The 13,630-nt window shown below is 43.6% G+C and overlaps 1 protein-coding gene across 1 annotated transcript in view; it reads left to right on the plus strand.

Annotated features, from left to right (window-relative positions):
* Nucleotides 1–4,226, plus strand: part of LOC139385594 (glutamate receptor ionotropic, kainate 4-like) — a 211,543-nt gene extending 207,317 nt beyond the window's left edge. The window contains exons 15-19 of the mRNA XM_071130794.1: nucleotides 356–521; nucleotides 1,080–1,305; nucleotides 1,934–2,062; nucleotides 2,432–2,550; nucleotides 3,783–4,226. Coding sequence (XP_070986895.1) covers nucleotides 356–521; nucleotides 1,080–1,305; nucleotides 1,934–2,062; nucleotides 2,432–2,550; nucleotides 3,783–4,184 — 1,042 coding nt within the window. The 3' untranslated portion in view covers nucleotides 4,185–4,226. The remainder of the gene's footprint in view (nucleotides 1–355; nucleotides 522–1,079; nucleotides 1,306–1,933; nucleotides 2,063–2,431; nucleotides 2,551–3,782) is intronic.
* The last annotated feature ends 9,404 nt before the right edge of the window (nucleotides 4,227–13,630 follow it).

Here is a 13,630-nt window from a genome sequence, read left to right on the forward strand (position 1 = left end):
CTCTACTGTACCTCTGATGTAGTCTGTGTGAGTCTATAGCTGATACTGTACCTCTGAGGTAGTCTGTGTGTGTCTAAATATGATACTGTACCTCTGAGGTAGTCTGTGTGAGTCTAAATATGATACTGTACCTCTGAGGTAGTCTGTGTGAGTCTATAGATGATACTGTACTTCTGAGGTAGTCTGTGTGAGTCTATAGCTGATACTGTACCTCTGAGGTAGTCTGTGTGAGTCTAAATATGATACTGTACCTATGAGGTAGACTGTGTGAGTATAAATATGATACTGTACCTCTGAGGTAGTCTGTGTGAGTCTATAGCTGATACTGTATCACTGAGGTAGTCTGTCCCTCCAGGTGGGCGTTCACCCTGATCATCATCTCGTCCTACACGGCCAACCTGGCTGCCTTCCTCACTGTCCAGAGGATGGAGGTGCCCATCGAGTCAGTGGACGACCTGGCTGATCAGACGGCCATCGAGTATGGCACCATGCACGGGGGCTCCACCATGACCTTCTTCCAGGTGAAGGGCACGCACACACACACACGCACGCACGCACGCACGCACACACACACACACACACACACACACACACACACACACACACACACACACTTACACACACATGCATACCACACACATGGCCCCCTCCACTATAATAGATGACCTGTCACTGATCTTCTCTTAGACCCTGTCACCTCACTGTCTGTCCCCTGCTCCACCTCCAATGACTATGGCTTATCTGTTTCCTGTCTGATTGTCAATATACTCTTCCCCCTGAAGGAACGCTCAGTGCTGCACCTGGAGAGATAGGCAGTGTGGGTCAGCCGCTGACTTTCCCTTTCAGCCTATGTAGCTGGCCTCAAAGCAGGCTTTCATCTGTCAAAGAGAAAGAGAATGGGTGGAGACAGCGAGAGAAAGACAAAGACCGAAAGGGAGCTCCTCTCTCTCTCCTTTAGATTCCTGTGGGGCCTATTTTGTTCTCCAGAGCCCAAAGCATGCTCTCAGCCCTCAGATCAGACCAGATCTGACCGTTCTTCTCCCTCTTTTTGTCACATGACCCCCCCCCCTATATCACAGAACTCGCGCTACCAGACGTACCAGCGCATGTGGAACTTCATGCACTCCAAGCAGCCCAGTGTGTTTGTGAAGAGCACGGAGGAGGGCATCGCCCGCGTGGTCAACTCCAACTATGCCTACCTGCTAGAGAGCACCATGAACGAGTACTACCGGCAGCGCAACTGTAACCTCACCCAGATAGGAGGTCTGCTGGACACCAAGGGCTACGGCATCGGCATGCCAGTGGGTAAGTGTGGAGGGAAGATGGGGAGGAGAGAAGGGCATGGAGGAGAAGGTGGGGTGGGTAGGTAGGAGAAGGAGAAGGAGAGAGTATCGATTTTACACAACTCCAACTGGAGCGGGCATTTTTGGGGGGCAAATGTATGGGTTTTCTCTGCTCACTCTCCTTAGTGCGTTTTTTATGAAAAGGAAATGCTGTCACTACATCCCTTTCACAGTCCAGGAACAGTGGAGCGAACTGGAATGAGTGAAATTATTTTAATCGACTCTTGGTATGGACTGGAGTTGCTGCTTGAAAAATCTATATTTTACTGTTCAAAGTTAAACCAGCAAATGCATTGGTTTTTGTCTCCGAAAAGTGTTTCCCAAACCCCCAGCCATGCCACATACCAGTATTTGTTCAATTTGGAAAACACTGCCTTAGTATACAGTGTGGGATATGCAAATCATAGGTCATAGGAAGGTTACGTTGACGCACACACGTACAGACTAGCACTTATTGTAAACTGCACTCATCGTAATGCATAAAAAACACATGCTACAGGAAACCTCCCAGGAATTCATCGATATGCTCACTCATTGACGAGATGGCCTTTGCAGGGCGGTGACCCTCTGCACATCTCCTCCCTCCTCAGGGTCAGTGTACCGGGATGAGTTTGACCTTGCCATCCTCAAGCTGCAAGAAGACAACCGTCTAGAGATCTTGAAGAGGAAATGGTGGGATGGTGGCAAGTGTCCAAAGGAGGAGGATCACCGTGCCAAAGGTGCTATTAGTCCTCCATCTGTCATTCTCTCTCTCTCTATCCATCCATCCATCCATCCCCCTTGTCCGCCCCCTCTCATCTTACCCACCCTATTTAGACAGGTGTAGTATCAGGGTCACTGAGATGCTGTGTGTGTGTGTGTGTGTGTGTGTGTGTGTGTGTGTGTGTGTGTGTGTGTGTGTGTGTGTGTGTGTGTGTGTGTGTGTGTGTGTGTGTGTGTGTGTGTGTGTGTGTGTGTGTGTGTGTGTGTGTGTGCGTGCGTGCATGCGCACAGTGGTGGGGGGGGGGGGGGGGGGTGTGTATATATGTGCGTTGTATATGTGTGTGCGTTTGTGACTCTCTCTATTTCTCTCTCTCCCACCCTCTCAGGACTAGGCATGGAAAACATAGGCGGTATCTTCGTGGTGCTGGTGTGTGGTCTCCTGGTGGCCATCTTCATGGCGGTGCTGGAGTTTATGTGGTTTCTGCGGCAGACGCCCGGAACAGAGGTGAGAGAGGGCTATTTTACCTGCATCTGCTTTGTCTCCCTCTCCCCGCCCTGATGCTCTCTTCTCCCAGACCCAGCTCAACTCCAGGAGCAGCAATCCCCACAAGCCCACTATGCTGCCTCACACATGAGGAAACACACAGCTTCCTATCCCTGCCACCCCTTGCCGAGTGGGCGCCATTGCCTTTATTTGCCTCTGAGACCTTACAGCACAAAGCCAAAGATAATACCCGACATACAGTATCTAACTATCAATCTACAGGCCTTTAGGTAATAGACTTCAGCTGCCTCCACTGGTAGTGAATGTGGCTTCAAATGCTGTGCTTTTCTTCTTGAACAACCTCAAAAATCAGCCCCCTTTGAATTAACATTTGAATGAGACGTCATTTCGTGGTTTGACATTTATATTATTTCCATTTCTGCAGTATTTTTCTGTCATGTTTTTCTTTACGAAATATGATTTTTTTTTTCCAATTGGATTTGTTCCCAACACAATACACTGTGATAAAAAAAATTATAATAATATCTAAATAAACCAGCATGTTTACAGAAAAGCCTATGTCACCTGACTTATTTTGGGGGGGGGGGGACCAGGAAATGAAGTGAGTGTGTGTGCGTACAAGCTGTCTATCTATCTAGTTGCTTATTTGGATTGACTTATTTGACTTTTGTCAGATGGCATGGCTCATAACCCACACAGTGCCTCTGTAAGCGTATCCCTTCTATCACATGGTACAAAGGGAGATGCCATGGGCCAACACAGTTAGAAAGATGTACTGTGTGACTGCATCCCTGTTCTTCTCTCCTCACAGAGAGGAAACAGGCACACTAGCACACACAGATACAGTAACACCCATTTAATGCAGTTTGGGCAATATGGGCAATTAGTCTTGTGTTATGGAGATGACAATGGCTAAATGTAGAATGTAACCAATATTTCACAATCATTTCATATAATAAATAAGAATGTTAAACAATCTAGAGGAAATATATCAATATTTAACCGTCAGTTGTCTGTTTTTCTTTGAAGACTCTAGGTTGTTGGTTACATTTTCTCAACAAACTACGTCTTCAGTTCCTTTTGTTAGATATTGTCACATTTAAATGTCCAGTACATCCGATTCTATCTTATTTGTGTGGCTGTTGTCTGTCCGTCAGTCTCTGATCTTGCAGTGTGTCAGTGAGATCTCCCGGCCTCTCTCTCTTCCCTCTCTCTCCCTGTGTGTGTTGCAGCTGTCGGTGTGTGAGGAGATGCTACGGGAGCTCCAGGGGATCGTCCTGTGCCGGGACAGCCTACAGCTGAGGCGTCGGCGGGGGACAACCATGCTCCGTCCTCGCTCCCTGCCCCTGGAAGAGCGCCGGGCAAGGGCGGCTGCCGTCAGCCTGAGCAATGGCAAGTTGTGTGGCGCTGCCGCCGGCCTGCCCCTCTCCGAACCCCTCTCCCACAGACTGGCGCAGGAGGCGGCTTTGGTGGCGCGTGGCTGCAGCCACATCCGCATCTGCCCCGAGTGCAGGCGCTTCCAGGGGCTGCGCGCCATGCGTCCCGGAGGAGGCCCCAGCCACGGCGCCTCGCCCACCCACAGCGAGGAGAGCATAGAGTGGGAGAAAACGACCAACAGCAGCGAACCCGAATAACAATGACCCCCTCCCCCTTGACCTGGACAACCCTTTTTACATACCTAGACCACCACACACCCACTGTACCCAGTAGGCACATCTCCACAAGGGCAACAGGGGGCATCATGGGAAGGTCATGTGGTACTGTGACAGGAGCTGCCTTGATCCTGGTGTATTTGATCTGGGAGGACGGTGGCTGGGGCGTTGGCTTTGGCTGTGAAAATTCTGGGCACGTCCCCCCTGGAAGGGATCTTTGAGTTGAGTGGAGCTCTGGAATGATGCCCTGGGCTTAGTGTTGGAACTCCCGTTGAACATGTCCATAGAGACTACCAGAGGAAGTCCGTGAGGTGGGACACGACCTCTCTGTATGGGCTGTCTGTCTCGAAGGCCCTATGCCCTGTCTAGGATGTGAAGGACACAGGTTACGGGGCATTTGTACTATGCAGTATTTTCTGTCACTCGTGCAAATTAATTGATTTGTTTATAAATTATTTGTCCTTTTGTTGTGTTCTTGATATTGATCATATTGTTACTCTTCTATTGTTCTCTGAGACGATAAAACATTTTATTTTCCCGAGAACTGTGGACATTCTTGCCTTTTCAGAGCTAAAAACAGAGAACACATAGAAAAAGACTTTTAAGTGCCGACAAAAGCGAGGATATTGAGCGATGGGAAAGCACCACGGCCTTGAGACGACGACGACAAAGAGAACTGAACATGAAGACAAAACACAATGACTTGTTTTATAATAGTGACCGTATTCTATATGGAACATGTGTTTGCAACATATTTCCGAAAGACAGCAACGCATGTCAGCAGGTGTGATGCTGATGATTGGAGGGGAGAATGAGTTTCCCGTTCAAACAATTTGCCCAGAGACACAAAGAACCCCAATGTAATCAGAAATAGTCCTCATTCGTTCCCTTTGCGCATGTGTGGGCCCTGTCTCTTGATATTGCCCCCAGATCACAAGTCATAAACAATACCAGGAACCACAACATACCACCATTTTGAGTTTCTTTCCATTGTCCACTGTGGTATACAGTATCATATGAATCCCATATACTGTAAGAAATTGGTATTGGTTTGCTATTTCCAATTTGTGCCCTCCATTCCCTCTGTTCAACTCACTCTCTTTGTCATCGTGCTGCACCATTGCCTCGACATGACTCAGACACAATCTCTGCGGCGTGCACTACACACTCATGCACACGCACAGAAATGCACACAGTCACACATGCAGGCACACAGGCATGTGCACACACACACGGACACATCGCACACAAACAATACACGCAGCCAATGCAGATAGTCACACTGCAGAGGTAGTCATACTGAGATGGTGGCATTGGGAAGAATTCAACACATTCCAGAACCAATTCAAACTCCCAGTAAATGTTTTCTACAGGAATTTGACTCTGATTTTTTATGTGACATTTGTTCCTGGATTCCCATTTTGTAAATTCCGCAAATATAATTTCGAAAAAGGATATGGTGCCAATTATTCCCATTAATTTAGGATATAGGCCTGCAGATTTCCCAATGATAACAAACCTCAATTTTGGGGTGAGCTATCCCTGTAACCATCAGCAGAGACCGTATTCATTTGGCACCAAACGGAACAAAAAGGACTGAAACATGGAGGGCCTACTTGAACTTGTCCAATGAGAAACAATCATTTTCATTTTCCTTTGCCATTTTTTTCTTTAAAAAAAAAAAGTGTTTTCCATCACATGCCTTAATTAATGAATACAATCCTTGTAATGAAATGAAGGCCATCCCCGTCCAGATTGGATTTGTAGAAGCAAAGCTGTACTTTCTCCATGTGTTCATTCAAGTTGATTTAGTCAATGTACCATATCGCAAATTCATTGATGTGGCATGTAGTGTTACTCATTTTCCTTTAGGAAGTTGAATGTTTTATATGTTGCTGGTGGTGTCCTTGGGATTCATTGTTTTGTCTGTGCTTTTCTACTAAATTGACTAAAATGAGTGGGCGAAAGTGAACAACTGTGGTCTGTCTGTTGATGGATCCGTCTCCTTGACGATGCCCAAGGGGTGTGCCACTCGTATGTCAAGAGTGCCTGAAACCAGGCCATCTTGACGAAGTATTCGATTGGAGGCGTCCAGGTATGTCAGGTTCATTTGTATTTGTCACATCCAATCTAAAACCTGAACCTTTAATCTGAAGGGACTCTTTCAGGCATTTGAATTAAATCCACTATTAAGTTGATTTCATTCATCTCTAAAAATTGCTTTTCAAGGCATCTATACAAAGTGCCAGTCAAACACCGGATTTCCGCACAGGATATGCATTCTCCTGCCTTAGTGTACTTGGTTGAAAGTGTATGACCTAGGCCATGCATTTTTACAATGATGTTAATGAAATGGCTGAGCAGATAGCTTAGTTTGGGTCAATGAGGGTCTGAGACTGTAGAAGGAACTGTTGTCTATTTTCATAATGCCTTAAATCTATATCCGTTACGGCAGCAGGCCACAAATGCAAAAGGTCCCTTAAGAACAGTGGTATTCAAAGTTTTTCAGCGGGGGCACACATTCTTTCCACCAGAATTTCTGGGGACACCATTTTCTTCCCAAGAATTTCTTGCGACCCCACCTCAAATATTATGGCACAACCTTAAAATCATTATGTTTATTACATCAACAATAAACCATAAATCCATTGCATTTTCCTCATATACAGAAACCAATAAATACATTTACTCAATAAAATTATATTTTCTAATTATCTTTCTCAGAAAATGTTTAATATTGTTCCATACAATAATCTGTACTCGTAATGTTTTGTTCCTAATATACACTGATTGAGTGTAAAAAACATTAGGAACACCTGCTCTTTCCATGACATAGACTGACCAGATGTATCAAGGTGAAAGCTATGATGCCTTATTGATGTCACTTGTTAAATCCACTTCAGTCAGTGTACTGTAGATGAAGGAGAGGAGGTTAAAAGAACCATTTTTAAACATTGAGACAATTGAGACATGGATTGTGTATGTGTGACATTCAGAGAATTAATGGGCAAGACTACCATACCCCATTCAAGTGCCTTTAAATGGGGTATGGTAGTAGGTGCCAGGCGCACCAGTTAGTGTTTTAAGAACTGCAATGCTGCTGGGTTTTTGGCGCTCAACAGTTTCCCGTGTGTATCTAGAATGGTCCACCACCCAAAGGACATCCAGCCATATTAACACAACGATGGGATGTATTGGAGTCAACATGGGCCGGCATCCCTGTGGAACGCTTTCGACACCTTGTAGAGTCCATGCCCTGACGAAAGGGCGAAAGGGAGTGCAGCTCAATATTAGGAAGGTGGTGTTAATGTTTTGTACACTCAGTGTGTATATACTGTATATATACAGTGGGGCAAAAAAGTATTTAGTCAGCCACCAATTGTGCAAGTTCTCCCACTTAAAAAGATGAGAGAGGCCTGTAATTTTCATCATAGGTACACTTCAACTATGACAGACAAAATGAGAAAAAAAATCCAGAAAATGACATTGTAGGATTTTTTATGAATTTATTTGCAAATTATGGTGGAAAATAAGTATTTGGTCACCTACAAACAAGCAAGATTTCTGGCTCTCACAGACCTGTAACTTCTTCTTTAAGAGGCTCCTCTGTCCTCCACTCATGGCACCTGTATTAATGGCACCTGTTTGAACTTGTTATCAGTATAAAAGACACCTGTCCACAACCTCAAACAGTCACACTCCAAACTCCACTATGGCCAAGACCAAAGAGCTGTCAAAGGACACCAGAAACAAAATTGTAGACCTGCACCAGGCTGGGAAGACTGAATCTGCAATAGGTAAGCAGCTTGGTTTGAAGAAATTTACTGTGGGAGCAATTATTAGGAAATGGAAGACATACAAGACCACTGATAATCTCCCTCGATCTGGGGCTCCCCGCAAGATCTCACCCCGTGGGGTCAAAATTATCACAAGAATGGTGAGCAAAAATCCCAGAACCACACGGGGGGACCTAGTGAATGACCTTCAGAGGGCTGGGACCAAAGTAACAAAGCCTACCATCAGTAACACACTACGCCGCCAGGGACTCAAATCCTGCAGTGCCAGACGTGTCCCCCTGCTTAAGCCAGTACATGTCCAGGTCCGTCTGAAGTTTGCTAGAGAGCATTTGGATGAACCAGAAGAATATTGGGAGAATGTCATATGGTCAGATGAAACCAAAATATTACTTTTTGGTAAAAACTTAACTCGTCGTGTTTGGAGGACAAAGAATGCTGAGTTGCATCCAAAGAACACCATACCTACTGTAAAGCATGGGGGTGGAAACATCATGCTTTGGGGCTGTTTTTCTGCAAAGGGACCAGGACGACTGATCCATGGAAAGGAAAGAATGGATGGGGCCATGTATCGTGAGATTTTGAGCGAAAACCTCCTTTAATCAGCAAGGGCATTGAAGATGAAACGTGGCTGGGTCTTTCAGCATGACAATGATCCCAAACACACCGCCCGGGCAACGAAGGAGTGGCTTCGTAAGAAGCATTTCAAGGTCCTGGAGTGGCCTAGCCAGTCTCCAGATCTCAACCCCATAGAAAATCTTTGGAGGGAGTTGAAAGTCCGTGTTGCCCAGCAACAGCCCCAAAACATCACTGCTCTAGAGGAGATCTGCATGGAGGAATGGGCCAAAATACCAGCAACAGTGTGTGAAAACCTTGTGAAGACTTACAGAAAACATTTGACCTCTGTCATTGCCAACAAAGGGTATATAACAAAGTATTGAGATAAGCTTTTGTTATTGACCAAATACTTATTTTCCACCATAATTTTCAAATAAATTCATTAAAAGTCCTACAATGTGATTTTCTGGAGAAAAAAAATACTTTCTGGATTTTTTTTCTCATTTTGTCTGTCATAGTTGAAGTGTACCTATGATGAAAATTACAGGCCTTTCTCATCTTTTTAAGTGGGAGAACTTGCACAATTGGTGGCTGACTGAATACTTTTTTGCCCCACTGTATATACAGTATACATATATATATATATATATATATATATATATATATATATATATATATATATTATGTTTTGTTTTGTACATTTTGCCAACCCCACTACAGCCTAGCTTTGAATACCACTTTTTAAGAACGTTCTCTTGCTTCAATACTAGAAAATCGCTAGTGAATTCCTTTAGTAGCCAATGCCACCACATTCAACAAATATGAAGTTTATATTCCCCATTAAAAGTCCCTCAATTACACCAAATATGATGTTGCAACTTAACAATTCCTTTACTCGTGATATGCACAGCCATACTTTTCCTTAGTTTTATTTTACAAATAGAATTAGGATCATCATCTGTTTTCAAAGGATTCGATTTCTTCTCATGTCTGTTCATTTTACCACTGAAGACCAGTCCGACATGTTTCCATACAATGTGAATACCCGTAAATACGTTTTGTTTAATGCTCTACTAGAAGTTTTACCCTGTGAGTGAAGTCGTCCTGGTTTTGCTGTGTGACTATTCTCTGAGAGGTGTTTGCTGTACAGTGTGTTTGTTTTTGAGCTCCTAAAGATACAGAGAGAGGGGTTAAAGAATAAGCTGTACAGCGCTCATTGTTATATCATATAGAGGCTATAGTGTCAATCCTCTTATGGAACTTTATTGTCGTAGGTGTGTGAATACAGAATGCTCAACAAGGGTTTCCCAATGGAGGTTCCAGGGGCTCTTTGTTTCTACAAGCCCTCACCTTAACCAGTATCCACATCAAATTGAACTTGTGTGAACACACACACACACACGTCCACATACAAGCACACACATACTGCACACACGTCTACAGGCATGATGAATAATGATGCATTCAATCTGCAGGTTTTTCTATAAGGAGATTGTATGTAGTTGCTAGGTCACAGAGGTTGCATACAAAATGGCACCCTTTTGCTATTCCCTGCTCTGGACAAAAGAAGTGTGCACTATACAGGGAATAGGGCGCCGTTTGGGACAGACACTGAGACAACGTGGGGTCAGCTGGATGAACTCCCGAGTTTAGGGAATGGATAGTGGGATTCTGTGCTCCCAACTTTTATGCATCGAAAACATTTACAGACGTTCAATCAAGCGTAGTTGGAATAAGATTGCCAATTACCTTGAAGGCTAAAGGGAGTTGAATTGGAATGAAGAGGAATCGTCATGTAGAACTAGCACTCTGAGACTTTCACTGGGAGACCCTGAGTAGGGTGGCAGGATTTGGCTGCTATATTTTATATGCTTTATTTTCTTATGTTGTCATTTTTATTCCAATATAAATACATTTCTTAAAACATAAACCGCCGATCTGAGGGTTTCCTGTTTGTCCTATTGTCTTTATTCAACGTTGTCAGGCCATGCAACATTTTCACACGTATGTTGAACAATATTCACAGGTAAATTGGCAGGTATCCTAGCAGTTAGAGGGGCGATCCAGCACCCGGAGAGTTTGCTAGATCGAATCCCGGGGGCCGACGGGAAAAATCTGTCGGGAAGTGAGTTGGCCACTGAAGGGTTGCTGGTGTCAAATCATATATGCCATTGCCTGCCTCTGTGCCTTTGAGCAAGGTCCAAAATCCACCACAACACAGAGTGGCAGCCCCCGCACCTCTCCAAAACCTGTATATGTATATATATGTATGTCTTACGGAGGGGTTGAGTTAAAAGCGGAAGTCAAATTTAAGTTGGACATTGTGTGCACTTGACCAATAAAGTGATTTTAAGATTTTAAGGGTTTTTCTTATTTAAAAAAAACAACTATTTTCTATATTGTAGAATAATAGTGAAGACATCACATCTATGAAATAACACATATGGAATCATGTAGTAACCAAAAAAGTGTTAAACAAATCAAAATATATTTGAGATTCTTCAGAGTAGCCACCCTCTGCCTTGATGACAGCTTTCCACACTCTTGGCATTCTCTCATCCAGCTTCATGAGGTAGTCAACTGGAATGCATTTCATTTAATAACTGTGCCTTGTTAGAAGTTCATTTGTGGAATTTCTTTCCTTCTTAAGGCTACTTTGAAGAATCTCAAATATAAAATATATGTTGATTCGCTTTTTACTACATGATTCCATTTGTGTTATTTCATAGTGTTGATATCTTCACTATTATTCTACAATGTAGAAAATAGTAAAAAATAAAGAAAAACCCTTGAATTACTAGGTGTGTCCAATCTTTTGACTGGTACTGTATGTCAATATGTATTTGTTGTAAATTTTTTGGCATCAAACTGGTGGCAGTTGCGAAAAAAGTCAATAGTTGGATGAGTTGCAGAGGTAATTGAAAATAATGCCATTGTTGATTAGAAGCTTTTTTTCATTAATGAGGCTATTTTCTCTTGAACCATATGGTCTATCTACTAGAACTCATGGACATTATGGACACAGATATATAAATAATACTGTATATGGATTCAAGTTATTCAAGTATAAATGACCAAGGTTACGATATATTGCCATACATTTTCTGTTAATTACCCAAATTACTAAAGATTTGCAACCCTATTCACAACTCAATCTGTCTGCATTTCCTCAATGGGGTTTTCTCTATCTCTATCCATGACTGCAGCGATGACACCTCAGAGATGGCTACAACTTCTTTATATTGTTACCCAACCCCAGTTCTCCCTCTCCTTTTCTCTCGTCATGCAGATGCCTCTCTAGACAAGGGCCTGTATTCATAAGACGTCTCAGAGTAGGAGTGCTGGTCTAGGATCAGGGCCTTCCTCTCTACGTAGTCTTATTCATTATGATCTAAAAGGCTAATCTGATCCTAGATCAGCACCCATACTCTGATACAGTGTATGAAGACTGGCCCAAATCCCCATTTGCACTAAAGTTGGCATTGCATAGCCTATCAACACATCACCACCTGTGTGCCGTGTTGAGCTCTGCTTGTCGTGAGATAGACTTCTCATCCCCTGCAATCTCCGCTGCTAGCGCAACATAAATAAAGCAGATCAACATCCAGCAGCCTTGGAGATGCAGGAATTGATCAAATGGACGCAAACTTAAGGCCTGCAGTGGCATCGCCATGGCATCGCCATGGAAGTTGGAACCCATTCTGATTTGAATGAGGCAATAGAATTCTCTCTAGATAGGATGGGGATGATACTGGGTTTTGCCCCAAAACTCAATACTGTTTCCTGTAATGAAGAATCTATGGCTCTTAGTCTTTTTTAAACTTTTATTTATTTGATTTATTTCACCTTTATTTAACCAGGTAGGCCAATTGAGAACAAGTTCTCATTTACAACTGCGACCTGGCCAAGATAAAGCAAAGCAGTGCAACAAAAACAACAACACAGAGTTGCACATAAATAAATGTACAGTCAATAACACAATAGAAAAATCTATGTACAGTATGTGCTAATGTAGAAGAGTAGGGGGGTAAGGCAATAAATAGGCCATGGAGGCAAAATAATTACAATTTAGCATTAACATTGGAGTGATAGATGTGCAGATGATGATGTGCAAGTAGAGATACTGAGGTGCAAAAGAGCAAGAGGATAAGTAACAATATGGGGACGAGGTAGTTGGGTGTGCTATTTACAGATTGGCTGTGTACAGGTACAGTGATCGGTGGGCTGCTCTGACAGCTGATGCTTAAAGTTAGAGAGGCAGATATAAGACTCCAGCTTCAGTGATTTTTGCAATTCGTTCCAGTCATTGACAGCAGAGAACTGGAAGGAAAGGCGGCCAAAGCAAGTGTTGGCTTTGGGGGTGACCAGTGAAATATACCTTCTGGTTTTATACGGGTGGGTGTTGCTATGGTGACCAGTGAGCTGAGATAAGGTGGGGCTTTACCTAAAATAGACTTATAGATGACCTGGAGCCAGTGGGTTTGACAACGAATATGTAGTGAGGGCCAGCCAACGAGAGCATGCAGGTCGCAGTGGTGGGTAGTAGTGAGTAGAGTGTTGGAGACTATTTTGTAAATGACATCGCCAAAGTAAAGGATCGGTAGGATAGTCAGTTTTATGACGGTATGTTTGGCAGCATGAGTGAAGGAGGCTTTGTTGTGAAGTAGGAAGACAAATCTAGATTTAATTTTGGATTTAAGATGCTTAATGTGAGTCTGGAAGGAGAGTTTACATTCTAACCAGACACCTAAGTATTTGTAGTTGTCCATATATTCTCACAGTCCGAACCGTCCAGAGTAGTGCTGCTAGTCGGGCGGGAGGGTGCGGGCAGCAATCGGTTGAAGAGCATGCACTTAGTTTTACTTGCATTTAAAATCAGTTGGAGGCCTCGGAAGGAGTGTTATATGGCATTGAAGCACGTTTGGAGGTTTGTTAGCATGATGTCCAAAGAAAAGCCAGATGTATACAGAATGGTGTCGTCTGCGTAGAGGTGGATCAGAGAATCACCAGCAGCAAGAGCAATATCATTGATATATACAGAGAAAAGAGTCGGCCAAGAATTGACCCCTGTGGTAC

This window comes from Oncorhynchus clarkii, chromosome 27 (assembly GCF_045791955.1).
Source record: "Oncorhynchus clarkii lewisi isolate Uvic-CL-2024 chromosome 27, UVic_Ocla_1.0, whole genome shotgun sequence".
Taxonomy (NCBI): Eukaryota; Metazoa; Chordata; class Actinopteri; order Salmoniformes; family Salmonidae; genus Oncorhynchus; species Oncorhynchus clarkii.